The following is a 25,626-nucleotide window of genomic DNA, read 5'->3' as shown; positions in this document are numbered from 1 at the left end:
AAGGTTAATTTCTGATTGGGGTGGAGATGGATCTGGATTATGGGAATGGTGAGGGTTAATTTCTGATTTGGGTGGGGATGGATCTGGATTATGGGAATGGTGAAGGTTAATTTCTGATTTGGGTGGGGATGGATCTGGATTATGGGAATGGTGAAGGTTAATTTCTGATTTGGGTGGGGATGGATCTGGATTATGGGAATGGTGAGGGTTAATTTCTGATTTGGGTGGGGATGGATCTGGATTATGGGAATGGTGAGGGTTAACCTCTGATTTGGGTGGGGATGGGTCTGGATTATGCGATTGGCGAGGGTTAATTTCTGATTTGGGTGGGGATGGATCTGGATTATGCGATTGGTGAAGGTTAATTTCTGATTTGGGTGGAGATGGTCTGGATTATGGGATTGGTGAAGGTTAATTTCTGATTTGGGTGGGGATGGATCTGGATTATGGGATTGGTGAAGGTTAATTTCTGATTTGGGTGGGGATGGATCTGGACTATTGGATTGGTGAAGGTTAATTTCTGATTTGGGTGGAGATGGATCTGGATTATGGGAATGGTGAAGGTTAATTTCTGATTTGGGTGGGGATGGATCTGGATTATGGGAATGGTGAAGGTTAATTTCTGATTTGGGTGGGGATGGATCTGGATTATGGGATTGGTGAGGGTTAATTTCTGATTTGGGTGGAGATGGATCTGGATTATGGGAATGGTGAAGGTTAATTTCTGATTTGGGTGGGGATGGATCTGGATTATGGGATTGGTGAGGGTTAATTTCTGATTTGGGTGGGGATGGATCTGGATTATGGGAATGGTGAAGGTTAATTTCTGATTTGGGTGGGGATGGATCTGGATTATGGGAATGGTGAAGGTTAATTTCTGATTTGGGTGGAGATGGATCTGGATTATGGGATTGGTGAGTGTTAATTTCTGATTTGGGTGGGGATGGATCTGGATTATGGGAATGGTGAGGGTTAATTCCTGATTTGGATGGAGATGGATCTGGATTATGGGATTGGTGAGGGTTAATTTCTGATTTGGGTGGGGATGGATCTGGATTATGGGAATGGTGAAGGTTAATTTCTGATTTGGGTGGGGATGGATCTGGATTATGGGAATGGTGAAGGTTAATTTCTGATTTGGGTGGGGATGGGTCTGGATTATGGGAATGGTGAAGGTTAATTTCTGATTTGGGTGGGGATGGGTCTGGATTATGGGAATGGTGAGGGTTAATTTCAGATTTGGGTAGGGATGGATCTGGATTATGGGAAAGGTGAGGGTTAATTTCTGATTTGGGTGGGGATGGATCTGCATTATTGGAATGGTGAGGGTTAATCTCTGATTTGGGTGGGGATGGATCTGGATTATGGGAATGGTGAAGGTTAATTTCTGATTTGGGTGGGGATGGATCTGGATTATGGGAATGGTGAAGGTTAATTTCTGATTTGGGTGGGGATGTATCTGGATTATGGGATTGGTGAGGGTTAATTTCTGATTTGGGTGGGGATGGATCTGGATTATGGGAATGGTGAAGGTTAATTTCTGATTTGGGTGGGGATGGATCTGGATTATGGGAATGGTGAAGGTTAATTTCTGATTTGGGTGGGGATGGATCTGGATTATGGGATTGGTGAGGGTTAATTTCTGATTTGGGTGGGGATGGATCTGGATTATGGGAATGGTGAAGGTTAATTTCTGATTTGGGTGGGGATGGATCTGGATTATGGGATTGGTGAAGGATAATTTCTGATTTGGGTGGGGATGGATCTGGATTATGGGAATGGTGAAGGTCAATTTCTGATTTGGGTGGGGATGGATCTGGATTATGGGAATGGTGAGGGTTAATTTCTGATTTGGGTGGGGATGGATCTGGATTATGGGAATGGTGAGGGTTAATCTCTGATTTGGGTGGGGATGGGTCTGGATTATGCGATTGGCGAGGGTTAATTTCTGATTTGGGTGGGGATGGATCTGGATTATGCGATTGGTGAAGGTTAATTTCTGATTTGGGTGTGGATGGGTCTGGATTATGGGAATGGTGAGGGTTAATTTCTGATTTGGGTAGGGATGGATCTGGATTATGGGAAAGGTGAGGGATAATTTCTGATTTGGGTGGGGATGGATCTGCATTATGGGAATGGTGAGGGTTAATCTCTGATTTGGGTGGGGATGGATCTGGATTATGGGAATGGTGAAGGTTAATTTCTGATTTGGGTGGGGATGGATCTGGATTATGGGAATGGTGAAGGTTAATTTCTGATTTGGGTGGGGATGTATCTGGATTATGGGATTGGTGAGGGTTAATTTCTGATTTGGGTGGGGATGGATCTGGATTATGGGAATGGTGAAGGTTAATTTCTGATTTGGGTGGGGATGGATCTGGATTATGGGAATGGTGAAGGTTAATTTCTGATTTGGGTGGGGATGGATCTGGATTATGGGATTGGTGAGGGTTAATTTCTGATTTGGGTGGGGATGGATCTGGATTATGGGAATGGTGAAGGTTAATTTCTGATTTGGGTGGGGATGGATCTGGATTATGGGATTGGTGAAGGATAATTCCTGATTTGGGTGGGGATGGATCTGGATTATGGGAATGGTGAAGGTTAATTTCTGATTTGGGTGGGGATGGATCTGGATTATGGGAATGGTGAGGGTTAATTTCTGATTTGGGTGGGGATGGATCTGGATTATGGGAATGGTGAGGGTTAATCTCTGATTTGGGTGGGGATGGGTCTGGATTATGCGATTGGCGAGGGTTAATTTCTGATTTGGGTGGGGATGGATCTGGATTATGCGATTGGTGAAGGTTAATTTCTGATTTGGGTGGAGATGGATCTGGATTATGGGATTGGTGAGGGTTAATTTCTGATTTGGGTGGGGATGGATCTGGATTATGGGAATGGTGAAGGTTAATTTCTGATTTGGGTGGGGATGGATCTGGATTATGGGATTGGTGAAGGATAATTTCTGATTTGGGTGGGGATGGATCTGGATTATGGGAATGGTGAAGGTTAATTTCTGATTTGGGTGGGGATGGATCTGGACTATTGGATTGGTGAAGGTTAATTTCTGATTTGGGTGGAGATGGATCTGGATTATGGGAATGGTGAAGGTTAATTTCTGATTTGGGTGGAGATGGATCTGGATTATGGGATTGGTGAGTGTTAATTTCTGATTTGGGTGGGGATGGATCTGGATTATGGGAATGGTGAGGGTTAATTCCTGATTTGGATGGAGATGGATCTGGATTATGGGATTGGTGAGGGTTAATTTCTGATTTGGGTGGGGATGGATCTGGATTATGGGAATGGTGAAGGTTAATTTCTGATTTGGGTGGGGATGGATCTGGATTATGGGAATGGTGAAGGTTAATTTCTGATTTGGGTGGGGATGGGTCTGGATTATGGGAATGGTGAAGGTTAATTTCTGATTTGGGTGGGGATGGGTCTGGATTATGGGAATGGTGAGGGTAATTTCTGATTTGGGTAGGGATGGATCTGGATTATGGGAAAGGTGAGGGTTAATTTCTGATTTGGGTGGGGATGGATCTGCATTATGGGAATGGTGAGGGATAATCTCTGATTTGGGTGGGGATGGATCTGGATTATGGGAATGGTGAAGGTTAATTTCTGATTTGGGTGGGGATGGATCTGGATTATGGGAATGGTGAAGGTTAATTTCTGATTTGGGTGGGGATGTATCTGGATTATGGGATTGGTGAGGGTTAATTTCTGATTTGGGTGGGGATGGATCTGGATTATGGGAATGGTGAAGGTTAATTTCTGATTTGGGTGGGGATGGATCTGGATTATGGGAATGGTGAAGGTTAATTTCTGATTTGGGTGGGGATGGATCTGGATTATGGGATTGGTGAGGGTTAATTTCTGATTTGGGTGGGGATGGATCTGGATTATGGGAATGGTGAAGGTTAATTTCTGATTTGGGTGGGGATGGATCTGGATTATGGGAATGGTGAAGGTTAATTTCTGATTTGGGTGGGGATGGATCTGGATTATGGGAATGGTGAAGGTTAATTTCTGATTTGGGTGGGGATGTATCTGGATTATGGGATTGGTGAGGGTTAATTTCTGATTTGGGTGGGGATGGATCTGGATTATGGGAATGGTGAAAGTTAATTTCTGATTTGGGTGGGGATGGATCTGGATTATGGGAATGGTGAAGGTTAATTTCTGATTTGGGTGGGGATGGATCTGGATTATGGGATTGGTGAGGGTTAATTTCTGATTTGGGTGGGGATGGATCTGGATTATGGGAATGGTGAAGGTTAATTTCTGATTTGGGTGGGGATGGATCTGGATTATGGGATTGGTGAAGGATAATTTCTGATTTGGGTGGGGATGGATCTGGATTATGGGAATGGTGAAGGTTAATTTCTGATTTGGGTGGGGATGGATCTGGATTATGGGAATGGTGAGGGTTAATTTCTGATTTGGGTGGGGATGGATCTGGATTATGGGAATGGTGAGGGTTAATCTCTGATTTGGGTGGGGATGGGTCTGGATTATGCGATTGGCGAGGGTTAATTTCTGATTTGGGTGGGGATGGATCTGGATTATGCGATTGGTGAAGGTTAATTCCTGATTTGGATGGAGATGGATCTGGATTATGGGATTGGTGAGGGTTAATTTCTGATTTGGGTGGGGATGGATCTGGATTATGGGAATGGTGAAGGTTAATTTCTGATTTGGGTGGGGATGGATCTGGATTATGGGAATGGTGAAGGTTAATTTCTGATTTGGGTGGGGATGGGTCTGGATTATGGGAATGGTGAAGTTTAATTTCTGATTTGGGTGGGGATGGGTCTGGATTATGGGAATGGTGAGGGTTAATTTCTGATTTGGGTAGGGATGGATCTGGATTATGGGAAAGGTGAGGGTTAATTTCTGATTTGGGTGGGGATGGATCTGCATTATGGGAATGGTGAGGGTTAATCTCTGATTTGGGTGGGGATGGATCTGGATTATGGGAATGGTGAAGGTTAATTTCTGATTTGGGTGGGGATGGATCTGGATTATGGGAATGGTGAAGGTTAATTTCTGATTTGGGTGGGGATGTATCTGGATTATGGGATTGGTGAGGGTTAATTTCTGATTTGGGTGGGGATGGATCTGGATTATGGGAATGGTGAAGGTAAATTTCTGATTTGGGTGGGGATGGATCTGGATTATGGGAATGGTGAAGGTTAATTTCTGATTTGGGTGGGGATGGATCTGGATTATGGGATTGGTGAGGGTTAATTTCTGATTTGGGTGGGGATGGATCTGGATTATGGGAATGGTGAAGGTTAATTTCTGATTTGGGTGGGGATGGATCTGGATTATGGGAATGGTGAGGGTTAATTTCTGATTTGGGTGGGGATGGATCTGGATTATGGGATTGGTTAGGGTTAATTTCTGATTTGGGTGGAGATGGATCTGGATTATGGGAATGGTGAGGGTTAATTTCTGATTTGGGTGGAGATGGATCTGGATTATGGGAATGGTGAGGGTTAATTTCTGATTTGGGTGGGGATGGACCTGGATTATGGGATTGGTTAGGGTTAATTTCTGATTTGGGTGGACATAATCTGGATTATGGGAATGGTGAACGTTAATTTCTGATTTGGGTGGAGATGGATCTGGATTATGGGAATGGTGAGTGTTAATTTCTGATTTGGGTGGAGATGGATCTGGATTATGGGATTGTTGAAGGTTAATTTCTGATTTGGGTGGGGATGGATCTGGATTATGGGATTGGTTAGGGTTAATTTCTGATTTGGGTGGAGATGGATCTGGATTATGGGAATGGTGAGGGTTAATTTCTGATTTGGGTGGGGATGGATCTGGATTATGGGAATGGTGAGGGTTACTTTCTGATTTGGGTGGGGATGGATCTGGATTATGGGAATGGTGAGGGTTACTTTCTGATTTGGGTGGGGATGGATCTGGATTATGGGATTGGTGAGGGTTAATTTCTGATTTGGGTGGAGATGGATCTGGATTATGGGAATGGTGAAGGTTAATTTCTGATTTGGGTCGGGATTGATCTGGATTATGGGAATGGTGAGGGTCAATTTCTGATTTGGGTGGAGATGGATCTGGATTATGGGAATGGTGAGGGTTACTTTCTGATTTGGGTGGGGATGGATCTGGATTATGGGAATGGTGAGGGTTACTTTCTGATTTGGGTGGGGATGGATCTGGATTATGGGATTGGTGAGGGTTAATTTCTGATTTGGGTGGAGATGGATCTGGATTATGGGAATGGTGAAGGTTAATTTCTGATTTGGGTCGGGATTGATCTGGATTATGGGAATGGTGAGGGTCAATTTCTGATTTGGGTGGAGATGGATCTGGATTATGGGAATGGTGAAGGTTAATTTCTGATTTGGGTGGGGATTGATCTGGATTATGGGAATGGTGAGGGTTAATTTCTGATTTGGGTGGGGATGGATCTGGATTATGGGAATGGTGAAGGTTAATTTCTGATTTGGGTGGGGATGGATCTGGATTATGGGATTGGTGAGGGTTAATCTCTGATATGAGTGGAGATGGATCTGGATTATGGGATTGGTGAAGGTTAATTTCTGATTTGGGTGGGGATGGATCTGGATTATGGGAATGGTGAAGGTTAATTTCTGATTTGGGTGGAGATGGATCTGGACTATGGGAGTGGTGAAGGTTAATTTCTGATTTGGGTGGAGATGGATCTGGATTATGGGAATGGTGAGGGTTAATTTCTGATTTGGGTGGAGATGGATCTGAATTATGGGAATGGTGAAGGTTAATTTCTGATTTGGGTGGGGATGGATCTGGATTATGGGATTGGTGAGGGTTAATCTCTGATTTGGGGAGGAGATGGATCTGGATTATGGGATTGTTGAAGGTTAATTTCTGATTTGGGTGGGGATGGATCTGGATTATGGGAATGGTGAGTGTTAATTTCTGATTTGGGTGGAGATGGATCTGGATTATGGGAATGGTGAGGGTTAATTTCTGATTTGGGTGGGGATAGATCTGGATTATGGGAATGGTGAGGGTTAATTACTGATTTGGGTGGAGATGGATCTGGATTATGGGAATGGTGAAGGTTAATTTCTGATTTGGGTGGGGATAGATCTGGATTATGGGAATGGTGAAGGTTAATTTCTGATTTGGGTGGGGATGGATCTGGATTATGGGAATGGTGAGGGTTAATTTCTGATTTGGGTGGGGATGGATCTGGATTATGGGATTGGTGAGGGTTAATTTCTGATTTGGGAGGAGATGGATCTGGATTATGGGAATGGTGAAGGTTAATTTTTGATTTGGGAGGAGATGGATCTGGATTATGGGAATGGTGAGGGTCAATTTCTGATTTGGGTGGGGATGGATCTGGATTATGGGATTGGTGAGGGTTAATTTCTGATTTGGGTGGGGATGGATCTGGATTATGAGAATGGTGAGGGTTAATTTCTGATTGGGGTGGAGATGGATCAGGATTATGGGAATGGTGAAGGTTAATTTCTGATTTGGGTGGGGATGGATCAGGATTATGGGAATGGTGAGGGTTAATTTAGATTTGGGTGGGGATGGATCTGGATTATGGGAATGGTGAGGGTTAATTTCTGATTTGGGTGGGGATGGATCTGGATTATGAGAATGGTGAGGGTTAATTTCTGATTGGGGTGGAGATGGATCAGGATTATGGGAATGGTGAAGGTTAATTTCTGATTTGGGTGGGGATGGATCTGGATTATGGGATTGGTGAGGGTTAATCTCTGATATGGGTGGAGATGGATCTGGATTATGGGATTGGTGAAGGTTAATTTCTGATTTGGGTGGGGATGGATCTGGATTATGGGAATGGTGAAGGTTAATTTCTGATTTGGGTGGAGATGGATCTGGACTATGGGACTGGTGAAGGTTAATTTCTGATTTGGGTGGAGATGGATCTGGATTATGGGAATGGTGAGGGTTAATTTCTGATTTGGGTGGAGATGGATCTGAATTATGGGAATGGTGAAGGTTAATTTCTGATTTGGGTGGGGATGGATCTGGATTATGGGATTGGTGAGGTTTAATCTCTGATTTGGGGAGGGGATGGATCTGGATTATGGGATTGTTGAAGGTTAATTTCTGATTTGGGTGGGGATGGATCTGGATTATGGGAATGGTGAGTGTTAATTTCTGATTTGGGTGGAGATGGATCTGGATTATGGGAATGGTGAGGGTTAATTTCTGATTTGGGTGGGGATAGATCTGGATTATGGGAATGGTGAGGGTTAATTTCTGATTTGGGTGGAGATGGATCTGGATTATGGGAATGGTGAAGGTTAATTTCTGATTTGGGTGGGGATAGATCTGGATTATGGGAATGGTGAAGGTTAATTTCTGATTTGGGTGGGGATGGATCTGGATTATGGGAATGGTGAGGGTTAATTTCTGATTTGGGTGGGGATGGATCTGGATTATGGGATTGGTGAGGGTTAATTTCTGATTTGGGAGGAGATGGATCTGGATTATGGGAATGGTGAAGGTTAATTTTTGATTTGGGAGGAGATGGATCTGGATTATGGGAATGGTGAGGGTCAATTTCTGATTTGGGTGGGGATGGATCTGGATTATGGGATTGGTGAGGGTTAATTTCTGATTTGGGTGGGGATGGATCTGGATTATGAGAATGGTGAGGGTTAATTTCTGATTGGGGTGGAGATGGATCAGGATTATGGGATTGGTGAAGGTTAATTTCTGATTTGGGTGGGGATGGATCAGGATTATGGGAATGGTGAAGGTTAATTTCTGATTTGGGTGGGGATGGATCTGGATTATGGGAATGGTGAGGGTTAATTTCTGATTTGGGTGGGGATGGATCTGGATTATGGGATTGGTGAGGGTTAATTTAGATTTGGGTGGGGATGGATCTGGATTATGGGAATGGTGAGGGTTAATTTCTGATTTGGGTGGGGATGGATCTGGATTATGAGAATGGTGAGGGTTAATTTCTGATTGGGGTGGAGATGGATCTGGATTATGGGAATGGTGAAGGTTAATTTCTGATTTGGGTGGAGATGGATCTGGATTATGGGAATGGTGAGGGTTAATTTCTGATTGGGGTGGAGATGGATCAGGATTATGGGAATGGTGAGGGTTAATTTCCGATTTGGGTGGGGATGGATCTGGATTATGGGATTGGGGAGGGTTAATTTCTGATTTGGGTGGGGATGGATCTGGATGATGGGATTGGGGAAGGTTAATTTCTGATTTGGGTGGAAATTGATTTGGATTTGACGAGTAAAGCGATTGGGCTGACATTAAGTGCCTACAATTGACACAGGGGAAGCTTTAACGGCCTCACTGCGTCCAATTTGTGTTGGACGTGATCCAGGTCCGCGTATTTAAATGGACCATTCTCGCAGCATGTGGAGCTCTCGCCACATGACCGTGAAGTGCTGGTTTCCATAAACATGCACCATTTGTAATGGCACGGGGGGGGGGGAAGGGTCTGCCCGACCATTACAGACCCCCAGGTGGTCGGGACAGGGGAGAGTGGTACTCTGGACACTGCCCGGTTGAATCGCGCCGATGCGTTCCGCCGGATTCGTCAGCGTGATTGTAATTGAGCCAAGCTTGGAAAGTGATTGGGGACAAGGCTGGGGCCCGGAGGTGGGAGCAGGGTAACTGTTAGCCTGACCGAGAAGGATGTCCTGCCTTGGAAACCCACTGCAAAGTTCCCGTCAGACTCTCGGGTCGTGTGACATTGTTTCCCAAATCACGTCAGCGTTTGGAAAATCGTACTCACTTAGAAAGGACAAAATACCAAACCAAAACATCAGTGTGAAACCAGCTCAGAAGAGGAGCTATGACCTTCAGTCATGAACTGGCCTTTGAAATGCAGAACTGCAGCTCCGAATGATGACCCTCTGAGGATTATGAGCACAAAGCTTGCAGTGTTTCGGACAGGAAATACACTCTCAGAGGACATTGCCTCGGGGACTGAAATCGGTCCTGGCCAGCTGCTTAACAATTGGTTTATCTGAGTCACAACATGGTTCGTTTAATGTTCCAAATCTTCAGCCAGGAGAGAGACCACAGCCTCTTCACTCTCTCCCAGAAACAAAGCATCTGGACGCTTACACTAGATTGGTCAACGCTTATATTCTCATTCCAAATCGGAGGCATTGCTCAGAGAATGCAGCACTGAACCTCCGACTGTGGATCAGTGCAGTGTTAGAGGGTCAGTACTGAGGGAGTGCCGCACTGTCAGAGGGTCAGTACTGAGGGAGGGCTGCACTGTCAGAGGGTCAGTACTGAGGGAGTGCCGCACTGACAGAGGGTCAGTACTGAGGGAGTGCTGCACTGTCAGAGGGTCAGTACTGAGGGAGTGCTGCACTGTCAGAGGGTCAGTACTGAGGGAGTGCTGCACTGTCAGAGGGTCAGTACTGAGGGAGTGCTGCACTGTCAGAGGGTCAGTATTGAGGGAGTGCTGCACTGTCAGAGGGTCAGTACTGAGGGAGTGCTGCACTGTCAGAGGGACAGCACTGAGGGAGTGCTGCACTGTCAGAGGGTCAGTACTGAGGGAGTGCTGCACTGTCAGAGGGTCAGTACTGAGGGAGTGCCGCACTGTCAGAGGGTCAGTACTGAGGGAGTGCCGCACTGTCAGAGGGTCAGTACTGAGGGAGTGCTGCACTGTCAGAGGGTCATACTGAGGGAGTGCTGCACTGTCAGAGGGTCATACTGAGGGAGTGCTGCACCGTCAGAGGGTCAGTACTGAGGGCGTGCTGCACTGTCAGAGGGTCAGTACTGAGGGAGTGCTGCACTGTCAGAGGGTCAGTACTGAGGGAGTGCTGCACTGTCAGAGGGTCAGTACTGAGGGAGTGCCGCACTGTCAGAGGGTCAGTACTGAGGGCGTGCTGCACTGTCAGAGGGTCAGTACTGAGGGAGTGCAGCACCGTCAAAGGGTCAGTACTGAGGGAGAGCTGCATTGTCAGAGGGTCAGTACTGAGGGAGTGCCGCACTGTCAGAGGGTCAGTACTGAGGGAGTGCTGCACTGTCTGAGGGTCAGTACTGAGGGAGTGCTGCACTGTCAGAGGGTCAGTACTGAGGGAGTGCCGCACTGTCACAGGGTCAGTACTGAGAGAGTGCCACACTGTCAGAGGGTCAGTACTGAGGGAGTGCCGCACCCTCAGAGGGTCAGTACTGAGGGAGCGCTGCACTGTCAGAGGGTCAGTACTGAGGGAGTGCCGCACTGTCAGAGGGTCAGTACTGAGGGATTGCAGCACTGTCAGAGGGTCAGTACTGAGAGAGTGCTGCACTGTCAGAGGTTCAGTACTGAGAGAGTGCTGCACTGTCAGAGGGTCAGTACTGAGGGAGTGCAGCACTGTCAGAGGGTCAGTGCTGAGGGAGTGCCGCACTGTCAGAGGGTCAGTACTGAGGGAGTGCTGCACTGTCAGAGGGTCATACTGAGGGAGTGCTGCACAGCCAGAGGGTCAGTACTGAGGGAGTGCTGCACTGTCAGAAGGACAGTACTGAGGGAGTGCAGCACTGTCAGAGGGTCAGTACTGAGAGAGTGCTGCACTGTCAGAGGGTCATACTGAGGGAGTGCTGCACCGTCAGAGGGTCAGTACTGAGGGTTTGCTGCACTGTCAGAGGGTCAGAACTGAGGGAGTGCTGCACGGTCAGAGGGTCAGTACTGAGCGAGTGCTGCACTGTCAGAGGGGCAGTACTGAGCGAGTGCTGCACTGTCAGAGTGTCAGTACTGAGGCAGTGCCGCACTGTCAGAGGATCAGGACTGAAGGAGTGCCGCACTGTCAGAGGGTCAGTACTGAGGGAGTGCCGCACTGTCAGAGGGTCAGTACTGAGGAAGTGCTGCAATGTCAGAGGGTCAGTACTGAGGGAGTGCCGCACTGTCAGAGGGTCAGTACTGAGGGAGTGCCGCACTGTCAGAGGGTCAGTACTGAGGGAGTGCTGCACTGTCAGAGGGTCAGTACTGAGGGAGTGCTGCACTGTCAGAGGGTCAGTACTGAGGGAGTGCTGCACTGTCAGAGGGTCAGTACTGGGGGAGTGCCGAACTATCAGAGGGTCAGTACTGAGGGAGTGCTGCACTGTCAGAGGGTCAGTACTGAGAGAGTGTTGCACTGTCAGAGGGGCAGTACTGAGGGAGAGCTGCACTGTCAGAGGGTCAGTACTGAGGGAGTGCTGCACTGTCAGAGGGTCAGTACTGAGGTAATTCTGCACTGTCAGAGGGTCAGTACTGAGGGAGTGCTGCACTGTCAGAGGGTCAGTACTGAGGGAGTGCTGCACTGTCAGAGAGGTCAGTACTGAGGGAGTGCGCACTGTCAGAGGGTCAGCACTGAGGGAGTGCCGCACTGTCAAAGTGTCTGTACTGAGGGAGTGCCACACTGTCAGAGGGTCAGTACTGAGGGAGTGCTGCACTGTCAGAGGGTCATACTGAGGGAGCGCTGCACCGTCAGTGGGTCAGTACTGAGGGAGTGCCGCACTGTCAGAGGGTCAGTACTGAGGGAGCGCCGCACTGTCAGAGGGTCAGTACTGAGGGAGTGCCGCACTGTCAGAGGGTCAGTACTGAGGGAGTGCTGCACTGTCAGAGGGTCAGGACTGAGGGAGTGCTGCACTGTCAGAGGGTCATACTGAGGGAGCGCTGCACCGTCAGTGGGTCAGTACTGAGGGAGTGCCGCACTGTCAGAGGGTCATACTGAGGGAGTGCTGCACCGTCAGAGGGTCAGTACTGAGGGAGTGCTGCACTGTCAGAGGGTCAGTACTGAGGGAGTGCTGCACCGTCAGAGGGTCAGTACTGAGGGAGTGCAGCACTGTCAGAGGGTCAGTACTGAGGGAGTGCTGCACCGTCAGAGGGTCAGTACTGAGGGAGTGCTGCACTGTCAGAGGGCCAGTACTGAGGGAGTGCCGCACCGTCAATGGGTCAGTACTGAGGGAGAGCTGCACTGTCAGAGGGTCAGTACTGAGGGAGTGCCGCACAGTCAGAGGGTCAGTACTGAGGGAGTGCTGCACTGTCAGAGGGTCAGTACTGAGGGAGTGCCGCGCTGTCAGAGGGTCAGTACTGAGGGAGTGCCGCACTGTCAGAGGGTCAGTACTGAGGGAGTGCCGCACTGTCAGAGGATCAGTACTGAGGGAGTGCCGCACTGTCAGAGGGTCAGTACTGACGGAGTGCCGCACTGTCAGAGGGTCAGTACTGAGGGAGTGCCGCACTGTCAGAGGGTCAGTACTGAGGGAGTGCCGCACTGTCAGAGGATCAGTACTGAGGGAGTGCTGCACTGTCAGAGGGTCAGTACTGAGGGAGTGCCGCACTGTCAGAGGGTCAGTACTGAGGGAGTGCTGCACTGTCAGAGGGTCAGTACTGAGGGAGTGCTGCACTGTCAGAGGGTCAGTACTGAGGGAGTGCCGCACTGTCAGAGGGTCAGTACTGAGGGAGTGCTGCACTGTCAGAGGGTCAGTACTGAGGGAGTGCTGCACTGTCAGAGGGTCAGTACTGAGGGAGTGCCGCACTGTCAGAGGGTCAGTACTGAGGGATTGCTGCACTGTTAGAGGGTCAGTACTGAGGGAGTGCTGCACTGTTAGAGGGTCAGTACTGAGGGAGTGCTGCACTGTCAGAGGGTCAGTACTGGGGAGTGCTGCACTGTCAGAGGGTCAGTACTGAGGGAGTGCTGCAGTGTCAGAGGGTCAGTACTGAGGGAGTGCCGCACTGTCGGAGGGTCAGTACTGAGGGAGTGCCGCACTGTCAGAGGGTCAGTACTGGGGGAGTGCCGCACTGTCGGAGGGTCAGTACTGAGGGAGTGCCACACTGTCAGAGGGTCAGTACTGAGGGAGTGCTGCACTGTCAGAGGGTCAGTGCTGAGGGAGTGCCGCACTGTCAGAGGTCCGTACTGAGGGAGTGCTGCACTGTCAGAGGGTCAGTGCTGAGGGAGTGCTGCACTGTCAGAGGGTCAGTACTGAGGAAGTGCTGCACTGTCAGAGGGTCAGTACTGAGGGAGTGCTGCACTGTCAGAGGGTCAGTGCTGAGCGAGTGCCGCACTGTCAGAGGGTCAGTACTGAGGGAGTGCTGCACTGTCAGAGAGTCAGGACTGAGGGAGTGCCGCACTGTCAGAGGGTCAGTACTGAGGGAGTGCTGCACTGTCAGAGGGTCAGTGCTGAGCGAGTGCCGCACTGTCAGAGGGTCAGTACTGAGGGAGTGCTGCACTGTCAGAGGGTCCGTACTGAGGGAGTGCTGCACTGTCAGAGCGTCCGTACTGAGGGAGTGCTGCACTGTCAGAGGGTCCGTACTGAGGGAGTGCCGCACTGTCAGAGGGTCAGTACTGAGGGAGTGCCGCACTGTGAGAGGGTCCGTACTGAGGGAGTGCCGCACTGTCAGAGGGTCAGTACTGAGGGAGTGCTGCAATGTCAGAGGGTCAGTACTGAGGGAGTGCTGCACTGTCAGAGGCTCAGTACTGAGGGAGTGCTGCACTGTCAGAGGGTCAGTACTGAGGGAGTGCCGCACTGTCAGAGGGTCAGTACTGAGGGAGTGCCGCACTGTCAGAGGGTCAGTACTGAGGGAGTGCTGCACTGTCAGAGGGTCAGTACTGAGGGAGTGCCGCACTGTCAGAGGGTCAGTACTGAGGGAGTGCCGCACTGTCAGAGGGTCAGTACTGAGGGAGTGCCGCACTGTCAGAGGGTCAGTACTGAGGAAGTGCCGCACTGTCAGAGGGTCAGTACTGAGGGAGTGCCGCACTGTCAGAGGGTCAGTACTGAGGGAGTGCTGCACTGTCAGAGGGTCAGTACTGAGGGAGTGCCGCACTGTCAGAGGGTCAGTACTGAGGGAGTGCCGCACTGTCAGTGGGTCAGTACTGAGGGAGTGCCACACTGTCAGAGGGTCAGTACTGAGGGAGTGCCACACTGTCAGTGGGTCAGTACTGAGGGAGTGCCGCACTGTCAGAGGGTCAGTACTGGCGGAGTGCTGCACTGTCAGAGGGTCAGTACTGAGGAAGTGCTGCACTGTCAGAGGGTCAGTACTGAGGGAGTGCTGCACTGTCAGAGGCTCAGTACTGGGGGAGTGCTGCACCTCAGAGGGTCAGTGCTGAGGGAGTGCTGCACTGTCAGAAGGTCAGTACTGAGGGAGTGCTGCACTGTCAGATGGTCAGTACTGAGGGAGTGCCGCACTGTCAGAGGGTCAGTACTGAGGGAGTGCCGCACTGTCAGAGGGTCAGTACTGAGGGAGTGCCGCACTGTCAGAGGGTCATTACTGAGGGAGTGCTGCACTGTCAGCGAGTCAGTACTGAGGGAGAGCCGCACTGTCAGAGGGTCAGTACTGAGGGAGTGCTGCACTGTCAGACGGTCAGTACTGGGGGAGTGCTGCACTGTCAGAGGGTCAGTACTGAGGGAGTGCTGCACTGTCAGAGGGTCAGTACTGAGGGAGTGTTGCACTGTCAGAGGGTCAGTACTGAGGGAGTGCTGCACTGTCAGAGGGTCAGTACTGAGAGAGTGCTGCACTGTCAGAGGGTCAGTACTGGGGGAGTGCTGCACTGTCAGAGGGTCAGTACTGAGGGAGTGCTGCACTGTCAGAGGGTCAGTACTGGGGGAGTGCTGCACTGTCAGAGGGTAAGTACTGGGGGAGTGCTGCACTGTCAGAGGGTCAGTACTGAGGGAGTGCTGCACTGTCAGAGGGTCAGTACTGAGGGAGTGCTGCACTGTCAGAGGGTCAGGACTGAGGGAGTGCTACACTGTCAGAGGGTCAGGACTGAGGGAGTGCCACATGCTCTGTTCCAGATTTGCAGTTTGTGTCATTGTTGACTGTGATTAATCCGCTTGTTTTCATTCAGTTGAAAAAATGTGTTTGTGTCGAATTAAATGAGTGAAAGGATTTAAAGTCGTTGTTTGCAGACAGAGTATAATTTTAATTCATTTTACATTGGATGGCCAACTGGGATAAAACCGTTTGAAAGTATAAAGTTATAAATTGATTATGTGAATTATAGTTCTTGGCTAAATTATAATACAATATCGCTTTAGCATGTACTGTTAGCTTCCTGGATTCTTCAGTCTGGACCCCGTCGTAAATATCTCCTTCGCTCTTCCACCATGATTTGGTCTGGTTGAGTCCCTGGTGAGATCTCTGTGAACGCAGCTGAACAGATACATCCTGCTGTGGGTGAGTATTTCTGGTGCTCTTGTGAGGGACATTGGCCCCCGAGGGAGTGAAGCACTCCACGCCAAAGTTGAATTGAGAAGCGACCGATGGGTTGTGTTCCAGGAATTGAGATTGAGGGGTCGATTTGATCGAAGCTTTCGAGATGTGAAGGGGAGCCGACAGGGCTCGAAAGAGAGAAACTATTGCCCGGGTGGGGGAGGGGGAAGCGGGGGGGTGGGGGGTTGCTGCTGTGGGACTGGGGAGGTGAGGGGGGGATGGGCGTAGATCCAAAAATTGGAGATCAGTCCTTCCCGGAGGGAAACATGTCTTCACACAAATGGAGGGAGAAGATTGGAAACTCTCTCCCACAAAGGGCAATGGAAGCCGATCGATTGGTACTTGATCGAAACCACGTTGCCGAAGTTTTGCCCTTGGTGTTGGGTGGGGTTACTGGGTTATGGGGGTAGGGTGGAGGTGTGGGCTTGGGTAGGGTGCTCTTTCCAAGAGCCGGTGCAGACCCGATGGGCCGAATGGCCTCCTTCTGCACTGTAAATTCTGTGATTCTCTTCGGGAGCAAGTGCTGGGAAATGGGGCGTGAATGGACGACAAAGGCGACACTGAAACGATGGGCCCACGGGCTCCCTCGCTGCGCTGTACAACTCTACACCTCGACGGCAAATGCAAGTGTGTCAAATTTCAATCGCCAGCAATTTATACCACGGGAATGACGCGCGCTGTTGGTCGGCGAGTCGATTCTGATTGGCCGTGGGGAAAGACGCAGGTGTACATTCGGCTACCCCCGCGCTCTCGGATCATTCGAAGGAGGTCGGAGGCTTGGACACGTCCCTTTTGTCTGCAGACCACGGGGGTCCCAGCGTGTGGATGTGGGGAAGGTTTCGTTGTCGGTTTTGCGACTGGGCGGACATTTCCAGCGGGATCCTGTCAGGCTCGAAATGAGGCCCCCTCTTTTTGGCCGATGGGCGGTTTTGATGTGAGTCCCTGGAGCAGGCAGGTCAGTTTATTAGCTGAGGTGTAGGTTATAGGAGTAGGGACGTTATGCTAAAACTGGACCAGACCATTAGGTAGGCCCCAACTTAACTGCGTGCAGTTCTGGTCATCTCATTGGAGACGATTTACCGCGATGTTACCAGCCAACACTGGCAAATTGCGGCAATGAGGGGAGATTGGTTGTGCTGGACGTGTTCTCCCTGGATTAGAGGAGGCGGCGGGGAGATTAGATTGAGATGTACAAAGTTGTGAGGGGTCTGGAGAGAGCGGATGGGAAGGGCCGATATTCTTCCGCAAAGATGTCAATGACTCGGGAGGAACGGTGGGGGGGGAGGGGGCATAGATCGAAAGTGATTGATCGAAGGTTTAAGGGGGGAAAACAAGGTGCCTGGATATGAACCTCAAGTGCGGGAAGGTGGGTGGTGTGGGGGACGGAGGTCCCTGGTGTCTCTCGGCCCTCAATTGACAACATTGTTGAAAGAAAAACAGGCGAGCTGTATCATGGTCACATTGTGGTTTGTGTGAGGTTGCTGTCCTCAACTTGGACCCAGTAGTCAGCATTTCTGCCTCACAGCGCCAGGGCCCCAGGTTCGATTCCCCGCTGGGTCACTGTCTGTGCGGAGTCTGCACGTCCTCCCCGTGTGTGCGTGGGTTTCCTCCGGGTGCTCCGGTTTCCTCCCACAGTCCAAAGACGTGCAGGTTAGGTGGATTGGCCGTGATAAATTGCCCCACAGTGTCCAACGATGTGCAGGTTAGGTGGATTGGCCGTGTTAAATTGTCCCTTAGTGTCGAAAGATGTGCAGGTTAGGTGGATTGGCCGTGTTAAATTGTCCCTTAGTGTCCAAAGATGTGCAGGCTAGGTGGATTGGCTGTGTTAAATTGTCCCTTAGTGTCCAAAGATGTGCAGGTTAGGTGGATTGGCCATGTTAAATTGTCCCTTAGTGTGGAAAGATGTGCAGGTTAGGTGGATTGGCTGTGTTAAATTGTCCCTTAGTGTCGAAAGATGTGCAGGTTAGGTGGATTGGCCGTGTTAAATTGTCCCTTAGTGTCGAAAGATGTGCAGGTTAGGTGGATTGGCCGTGTTAAATTGTCCCTTAGTGTCCAAAGATGTGCAGGTTAGGTGGATTGGCCGTGTTAAATTGTCCCTTAGTGTCCAAAGATGTGCAGGTTAGGTGGGTTGGCTGTGTTAAATTGTCCCTTAGTGTCGAAAGATGTGCAGGTTAGGTGGATTGGCCGTGTTAAATTGTCCCTTAGTGTCGAAAGATGTGCAGGTTAGGTGGATTTGCCGTGTTAAATTGTCCCTTAGTGTCCAGGGATGTGCAGGTTAGGTGGGTTGGCCGTGTTAAATTGTCCCTTAGTGACCAAAGATGTACAGGTTAGGTGGATTGGCCGTGTTAAATTGTCCCTTAGTGTCCAAAGATGTGCAGGTTGGGTGGATTGGCCGTGTTAAATTGTCCCTTAGTGTCCAAAGATGTGCAGGTTAGGTGGGTTGGCCGTGTTAAATTGTCCCTTAGTGACCAAAGATGTACAGGTTAGGTGGATTGGCCGTGTTAAATTGTCCCTTAGTGTCCAAAGATGTGCAGGTTGGGTGGATTGGCCGTGTTAAATTGTCCCTTAGTGTCCAAAGATGTGCAGGTTAGGTGGGTTGGCCGTGTTAAATTGTCCCTTAGTGTCCAAAGATGTGCAGGTTAGGTGGATTGGCCATGTTAAATTGTCCCTTAGTGTCCAAAGATGTACAGGTTAGGTGGATTGGCCGTGTTAAATTGTCCCTTAGTGTCCAAAGATGTGCAGCTTAGGTGGATTGACCCTGTTAAATTGTCCCTTAGTGTCCAAAGATGTGCAGGTTGGGTGGGTTGGCCATGTTAAATTGTCCCTTAGTGTCCAAAGATGTACAGGTTAGGTGGCTTGGCCGTGTTAAATTGTCCCTTAGTGTCCAAAGATGTACAGCTTAGGTGGATTGACCCTGTTAAATTGTCCCTTAGTGTCCAAAGATGTGCAGGTTGGGTGGGTTGGCCGTGTTAAATTGTCCCTTAGTGTCCAAAGATGTACAGGTTAGGTGGATTGGCCGTGTTAAATTGTCCCTTAGTGTCCAAAGATGTACAGCTTAGGTGGATTGACCCTGTTAAATTGTCCCTTAGTGTCCAAAGATGTGCAGGTTGGGTGGGTTGGCCGTGTTAAATTGTCCCTTAGTGTCCAAAGATGTACAGGTTAGGTGGATTGGCCGTGTTAAATTGTCCCTTAGTGTCCAAAGATGTACAGCTTAGGTGGATTGACCCTGTTAAATTGTCCCTTAGTGTCCAAAGATGTGCAGGTTGGGTGAGTTGGCCGTGTTAAATTGTCCCTTAGTGACCAAAGATGTGCAGGTTGGGTGAGGTTTACAGAGATAGGGGAGTGCACCTCGGTCGGGTGCTCTTTCCGAGATACACAAGAATCTCGGGGGAGGTGGTGGCGTAGTGATATTGTCACTGGACCTAGTAATCTGGGGACCTCATCCCACTAAATCCCACTGTCGCAGATGGTGAAATTTGAATTCAATATAAAATATCTGGAATTAAAAGGCTAAAAGATGGCCATCAATCAATTGTCGTAAAAACCCATCTGGTCTCCATGTGACTCCAGATCCACAGGACTACGGTTGACTCTTAAATATCCTGGCAAGCTACTCAGTTTAAGGGCAATTTAGGATGGGCAATTAAAGCGGACGCAGCGAGCGAGGCCTCCTTGGCGAAAAGTAGGCCGAGATGAAGCCTGCTCCAGGGATACGGGTTCCTGAGGGGTATGGACAGGGTATATAGTGAGAAACTGCTCCTTCTCGAGAGAGCGTCAAGACCCAGGTGCCAAACAAAGAGCAAAAAGGAGTAACGGTGACTCGAGGGATAATCTTTCCGCCCAGAGGGTGGTCGGAGTCCAGAACGAGCTTCCTGACAGGGTGGCGGAGGCCGGTTCGATCGAGGTATTCAAAAAGGGAATTGGGTTGCGATCTGGAGAGACAGAATGTGGAAGGTTACGGGGTAGGGCAGGGGATCAGGGCCAGCTAGAATGCTCCATCAGGGGGCCAGCACAGGCTGAATGGGCCGAATGGCCTGCGTCGTAAGAGTAAGAGACGCTCCTCGTCTCTGGAACCGTCCTCGTAGATCTTTTACGCACTCTCTCTCTCTCGCCTTCCCATCCTTCCTGTCGTGAGGTGGTCAGAACGGGATCACAATCCTCCACTTCAGGCTGAATCAGTGTTTGATGAATGTCAGGTTTTTGTCCTCGATCGAGTCTGACGATGTGATTTTGATTCGAGAGCGTAAGTGTTTCCCTGTCTGCGATTCACTCCCTTACATGGGAAAGTGTCTTTGTCGGAAAGGCCTATCCTCTGCCTAACTCTTAATTTGGAGACAGATCTCACTCGTTGAAGCCGACATCAGTGGATGTCCGTGAGGAGGGATGGGACGGATTTTTCCATTGCCTCTCCGGCAAGTTTTTAGGTGGGGGAGGGGGAAGCTAATCGTAAAACCTCTGAGGTGGCCTTCCCACCAGGCCCTTCCCAACCCAACCCGCAAATTTAATGCTGGCTCAGGCGAGGCCTTGCCTTCACTTGCCCCAATTAGGGCCTTCAATTGGACATTTCCTGATCACTTCAGGGCCATTTCCCACCCAGCCTCAATTTTGAAGACAGACAGATGGCGTTCAAGGATGGGGAGAGGTGGGATGTGGTGTGGGGACCCTCATGCAGCAATCCTCCGTTGAACAGCGGGGAGCACTCCCTCACCCCCTGAATGGACGGACCCTGCAGGTCCTCCCTCTCCCGACAGCGAATCTCTCCATCAACACCCCCCCACCACCACCATCCCCCACGATCTCGCCTCACCCAGAGACCCCCAAAATTGATCCATTCTTGGACTACCAGGAGTGGCGCAGTGGTTAGCACTGCTGCCTCACAGCTCCAGGGTCCCGGGTTCAATTCCAGGCCTCGGGTGACTGTCTGTGTGTGGAGTTTGCACAGTCTCTCCCCCCCCCCCCGTGTCTGCGTGGGTTTCCTCCCACAGTCCATAGATGTGCAGGTTAGGTGGGTTGGCCACGATAAATTGGCCCCTTAAGTGTGCAAAAAAGGATGGGGGGATTGGCCATGATCAATTGCCCCTTAGTGTCCAGGGGTGTGCAGGCTGGGGTATGAGGGCTGGGGCGAGGGAGCGGGGTAGGGAGCTCTTGCAGAGGGTCGGTGCGGACGTGATTGGCGAAATGGCCTCCTCCTTCTTGCGTCGCAGGGATTCCGTGCTTCTTTGAGTGAGCGGTCAGCTTGTCCTGTCCAACGTGGATTGTAGCGCAGGGGTCAGGGAGCTGTCGGCCAATCAGATTGGACAGCAGCTCCCTGAGGCGGGGCTTCCTCCCAAAGATGGGGCGACAGTCCCGCGCCTGCCGATGAACACTCAGTGGAGTGAGGGAGGGTTGTGGGGGTGGACAGTGGAGGGGGGACGTGCTCTATATTGACCTCTTAGGTTGTGGGAAACGACCCCCACCAGCACAGGAATCCGGACATGGCATAGGCTGACGGCAAAACACGTAACGTCCAATCGGTTTGGCTGCACATCCTGATTGGACCACAATACCATGGCAACGGAGCGAGCGAATCACCAATGATAGATCTTCACTGGCTTGGCCCAGACTCTCCACTGGGTCCTGGTGGCGATCGGGCATTCAATACCACAGCCTGCGGACAGAGGAGAAAGAGACTGCGATCCATCATTGTACAAAGATCACCAGCACCATCGACAAACATCATCACACAGTATTGGCAGGGTCAGTACTGAGGGAGTGCCGCACTGTCAGAGTCAGCACTGAGGGAGTGCCGCACTGTCAGAGGGTCAGTACTGAGGGAGTGCCGCACTGTCAGAGGGTCAGTACTGAGGGAGTGCTGCACTGTCAGAGGGTCAGTACTGAGGGAGTGCTGCACTGTCAGAGGGTCTGTACTGAGGGAGTGCCGCACTGTCAGAGGGTCAGTACTGAGGGAGTGCTGCACAGTCTGAGGGTCAGTACTGAGGGAGTGCCGCACTGTCAGAGGGTCAGTACTGAGGGAGTGCTGCACTATCAGAGGGTCAGTACTGAGGGAGTGCCGCACTGTCAGAGGGTCAGTACTGAGGGAGTGCCGCATTGTCAGAGGGTCAGTACTGAGGGAGTGCCGCACTGTCAGAGGGTCAGCACTGAGAGAGTGCCGCACTGTCAGAGGGTCAGTACTGAGGGAGTGCCGCACTGTCAGAGGGTCAGTACTGAGGGAGCGCCGCACTGTCAGAGGGTCAGTACTGAGGGAGTGCCGCACTGTCAGAGGGTCAGTACTGAGGGAGTGCCGCACTGTCAGAGGGTCAGTACTGAGGGAGTGCCGCACTGTCAGAGGGTCAGTACGGAGGGAGTGCCGCATGTCAGAGGGTCAGTACTGAGGGAGTGCTGCACTGTCAGAGTCAGCACTGAGGGAGCGCCGCACTGTCAGAGGGTCAGTACTGAGGGAGTGCCGCACTGTCAGAGGGTCAGTACTGAGGGAGTGCCGCACTGTCAGAGGGTCAGTACGGAGGGAGTGCCGCACTGTCAGAGTCAGCACTGAGGGAGCGCCGCACTGTCAGAGGGTCAGTACTGAGGGAGTGCCGCACTGTCAGAGGGTCAGTACTGAGGGAGTGCTGCACTGTCAGAGGGTCAGTACTGAGGCAGTGCCGCACTGCCAGAGGGTCAGTACTGAGGGAGTGCTGCACTGTCAGAGGGTCAGTACTGAGGGAGTGCCGCACTGTCAGAGGGTCAGTACGGAGGGAGTGCCGCACTGTCAGAGGGTCAGTACTGAGGAAGTGCCGCACTGTCAGGGGGTCAGTACTGAGGGAGTGTCGCACTGTCAGAGGATCAGTCCTGAGGAAGTGCCGCACTGTCAGAGGGTCAGTACTGAGGGAGTGCTGCACTGTCAGAGGGTCAGTACTGAGGGAGTGCTGCACTGTCAGAGGGTCAGTACGGAGGGAGTGCCGCACTGTCAGAGGGTCAGTACTGAGGGAGTGCTGCACTGTCAGAGGGTCAGTACTGAGGGAGAGCCGCACTGTCAGAGGGTCAGTACTGAGGGAGTGCTGCACTGTCAGAGGGCAGTACTGTGGGAGTGCCGCACTGTCAGAGGGTCAGTACTGAGGGAGTGCTGCACTGTCAGAGGGTCGGTACTGTGGGAGTGCCGTACTGTCAGAGGGTCAGTACTGAGGGAGTGCTGCAATGTCAGAGGGTCAGTACTGAGGGAGCCATGCACTGTCAGAGGGTTAGTACTGAGGGAGTGCTGCACTGTCAGAGGGTCAGTACTGAGGGAGTGCTGCACTGTCAGAGGGTCAGTACTGAGGGAGTGCTGCACTGTCAGAGGGTCAGTACTGAGGGAGCGCTGCACTGTCAGAGGGTCAGTACTGAGGGAGTGCTGCACTGTCAGAGGGTCAGTACTGAGGGAGTGCCGCACTGTCAGAGGGTCAGTACTGAGGGAGTGCTGCACTGTCAGACGGGCAGTACTGAGGGAGTGCCGCACTCTCAGAGGGGCAGTACAGTGGGAGTGCCGCACAGTCAGAGGGTCAGTACTGAGGGAGTGCCGCACTCTCAGAGGGGCAGTACAGTGGGAGTGCCGCACAGTCAGAGGGTCAGTACTGAGGGAGTGCTGCACTGTCAGAGTGTCAGTACTGGGGGAGTGCCGCTCTGTCAGAGGGTCAATACTGAGGGAGTGCTGCACTGTCAGAGGGACAGTACTGAGGGTGTGCTGCACTGTCAGAGGGTCAATACTGAGGGAGTGCTGCACGGTCAGATGGTCAGTACTGAGGGAGTGCTGCACTGTCAGTGGGTCAGCACTGAGCGAGTGCTGCACTGTCAGAGGGTCAGTACTGAGGGAGTGCTGCATTGTCAGAGGGTCAGTACTGAGGGAGCGCTGCACTGTCATAGGGTCAGTACTGAGGGAGTGCTGCACTGTCATAGGGTCAGCACTGAGGGAGTGCTGCACTGTCAGAGGGTCAGCACTGAGGGAGTGCTGCACTGTCATAGGGTCAGTAATGAGGGAGTGCCGCACGGTCAGAGGGTCAGTACTGAGGGAGTGCCGCACTGTCAGAGGGTCAGCACTGAGGGAGTGCTGCACTGTCATAGGGTCAGTAATGAGGGAGTGCCGCACTGTCAGAGGGTCAGTACTGAGGGAGTGCTGCACTGTCAGAGGGCCAGTACTGAGGGAATGCTGCACTGTCAGAGGGTCAGCACTGAGGGAGTGCTGCACTGTCAGAGGGCCAGAACTGAGGGAGTGCTGCACTGTCAGAGGGTCAGTAATGAGGGAGTGCCGTACTGTCAGAGGGTCAGTACGGAGGGAGTGCCGCACTGTCAGAGGGTCAGCACTGAGGGAGTGCTGCACTGTCATAGGGTCAGTAATGAGGGAGTGCCGCATTGTCAGAGGGTCAGTACTGGGGGAGTGCCGCACTGTCAGAGGGTCAGTACAGAGGGAGTGCCGCACTGTCAGAGGGTCAGTACTGAGGGAGTGCTGCACTGTCACAGGGTCAGTACTGAGGTATTGCTGCACTGTCAGAGGGTCAGTACTGAGGGAGTGCCGCACTGTCAGAGGGTCAGTACTGAGGGAGTGCTGCACTGTCAGAGGGTCAGTACTGAGGGAGTGCTACACTGTCAGAGGGTCAGTACTGAGGGAATGCCGCACTGTCAGAGGGTCAGTACTGAGGGAGTGCTGCACTGACAGAGGGTCAGTACTGAGGGAGTGCTGCACTGACAGAGGGTCAGTACTGAGGGAGTGCCGCACTGTCAGAGGGTCAGTACTGAGGGAGCGCTGCACTGTCAGAGGGTCAGTACTGAGGGACTGCTGCACTGTCAGAGTGTCAGTACTGCGGGAGTGCCGCACTGTCAGAGGGTCAGTACTGAGAGAGTGGCGCACTGTCAGAGGGTCAGTACTGAGGGAGTGCTGCACTGTCAGAGGGGCAGTACTGAGGGAGTGCTGCGCTGTCAGAGGGTCAGTACTGAGGGAGTGCAGCACTGTCAGAGGGTCAGTACTGAGGGAGTGCCGCACAATCAGAGGGTCAGTACTGAGGGAGCGCCGCACTGTCAGAGGGTGAGTACTGAGGGAGTGCAACACTGTCAGAGGGTCAGTACTAAGGGAGGGCTGCACTGTCAGAGGGTCAGTACTGAGGGAGTGCCGCACTATCAGAGGGTCAGTACTCAGGGAGTGCTGCAGTGTCAGACGGTAAGTACGGAGAGAGTGATGCACTGTCAGAGGGTAAGCACTGAGGGAGGGCTGCACTGTCAGAGGGTCAGTACTGAGGGAGTGCTGCACTGTCAGAGGGGCAGTACTGTGGGAGTGCCGCACTGTCAGAGGGTCAGTACGGAGGGAGTGCCGCATGTCAGAGGGTCAGTACTGAGGGAGTGCTGCACTGTCAGAGTCAGCACTGAGGGAGCGCCGCACTGTCAGAGGGTCAGTACTGAGGGAGTGCCGCACTGTCAGAGGGTCAGTACTGAGGGAGTGCCGCACTGTCAGAGGG

General features: G+C 51.3%; 1 protein-coding gene across 5 annotated transcripts in view; it reads right to left on the bottom strand.

The window, feature by feature from the left end:
- Positions 1 to 15,857: 15,857 nt before the first annotated feature.
- The window catches only part of LOC140410122 (uncharacterized), a 129,310-nt gene continuing 119,541 nt past the window's right edge, over positions 15,858 to 25,626 (bottom strand). For 4 of the 5 annotated variants that reach the window (XM_072498072.1, XM_072498073.1, XM_072498075.1 and 1 more), the window contains one exon: positions 15,858 to 21,818. In XM_072498072.1, the coding sequence (XP_072354173.1) occupies positions 21,756 to 21,818 (63 nt within the window). In that variant the 3' untranslated portion in view covers positions 15,858 to 21,755. The remainder of the gene's footprint in view (positions 21,819 to 25,626) is intronic. The other variant, XR_011940504.1, reaches the window with a different exon arrangement.

This window comes from Scyliorhinus torazame, chromosome 4, assembly GCF_047496885.1.
Source record: "Scyliorhinus torazame isolate Kashiwa2021f chromosome 4, sScyTor2.1, whole genome shotgun sequence".
Lineage (NCBI taxonomy): Eukaryota > Metazoa > Chordata > Chondrichthyes > Carcharhiniformes > Scyliorhinidae > Scyliorhinus > Scyliorhinus torazame.
The sequence above is the reverse complement of the archived record's forward strand: the minus strand, read 5'-3'. Positions and strand labels throughout refer to the sequence as shown.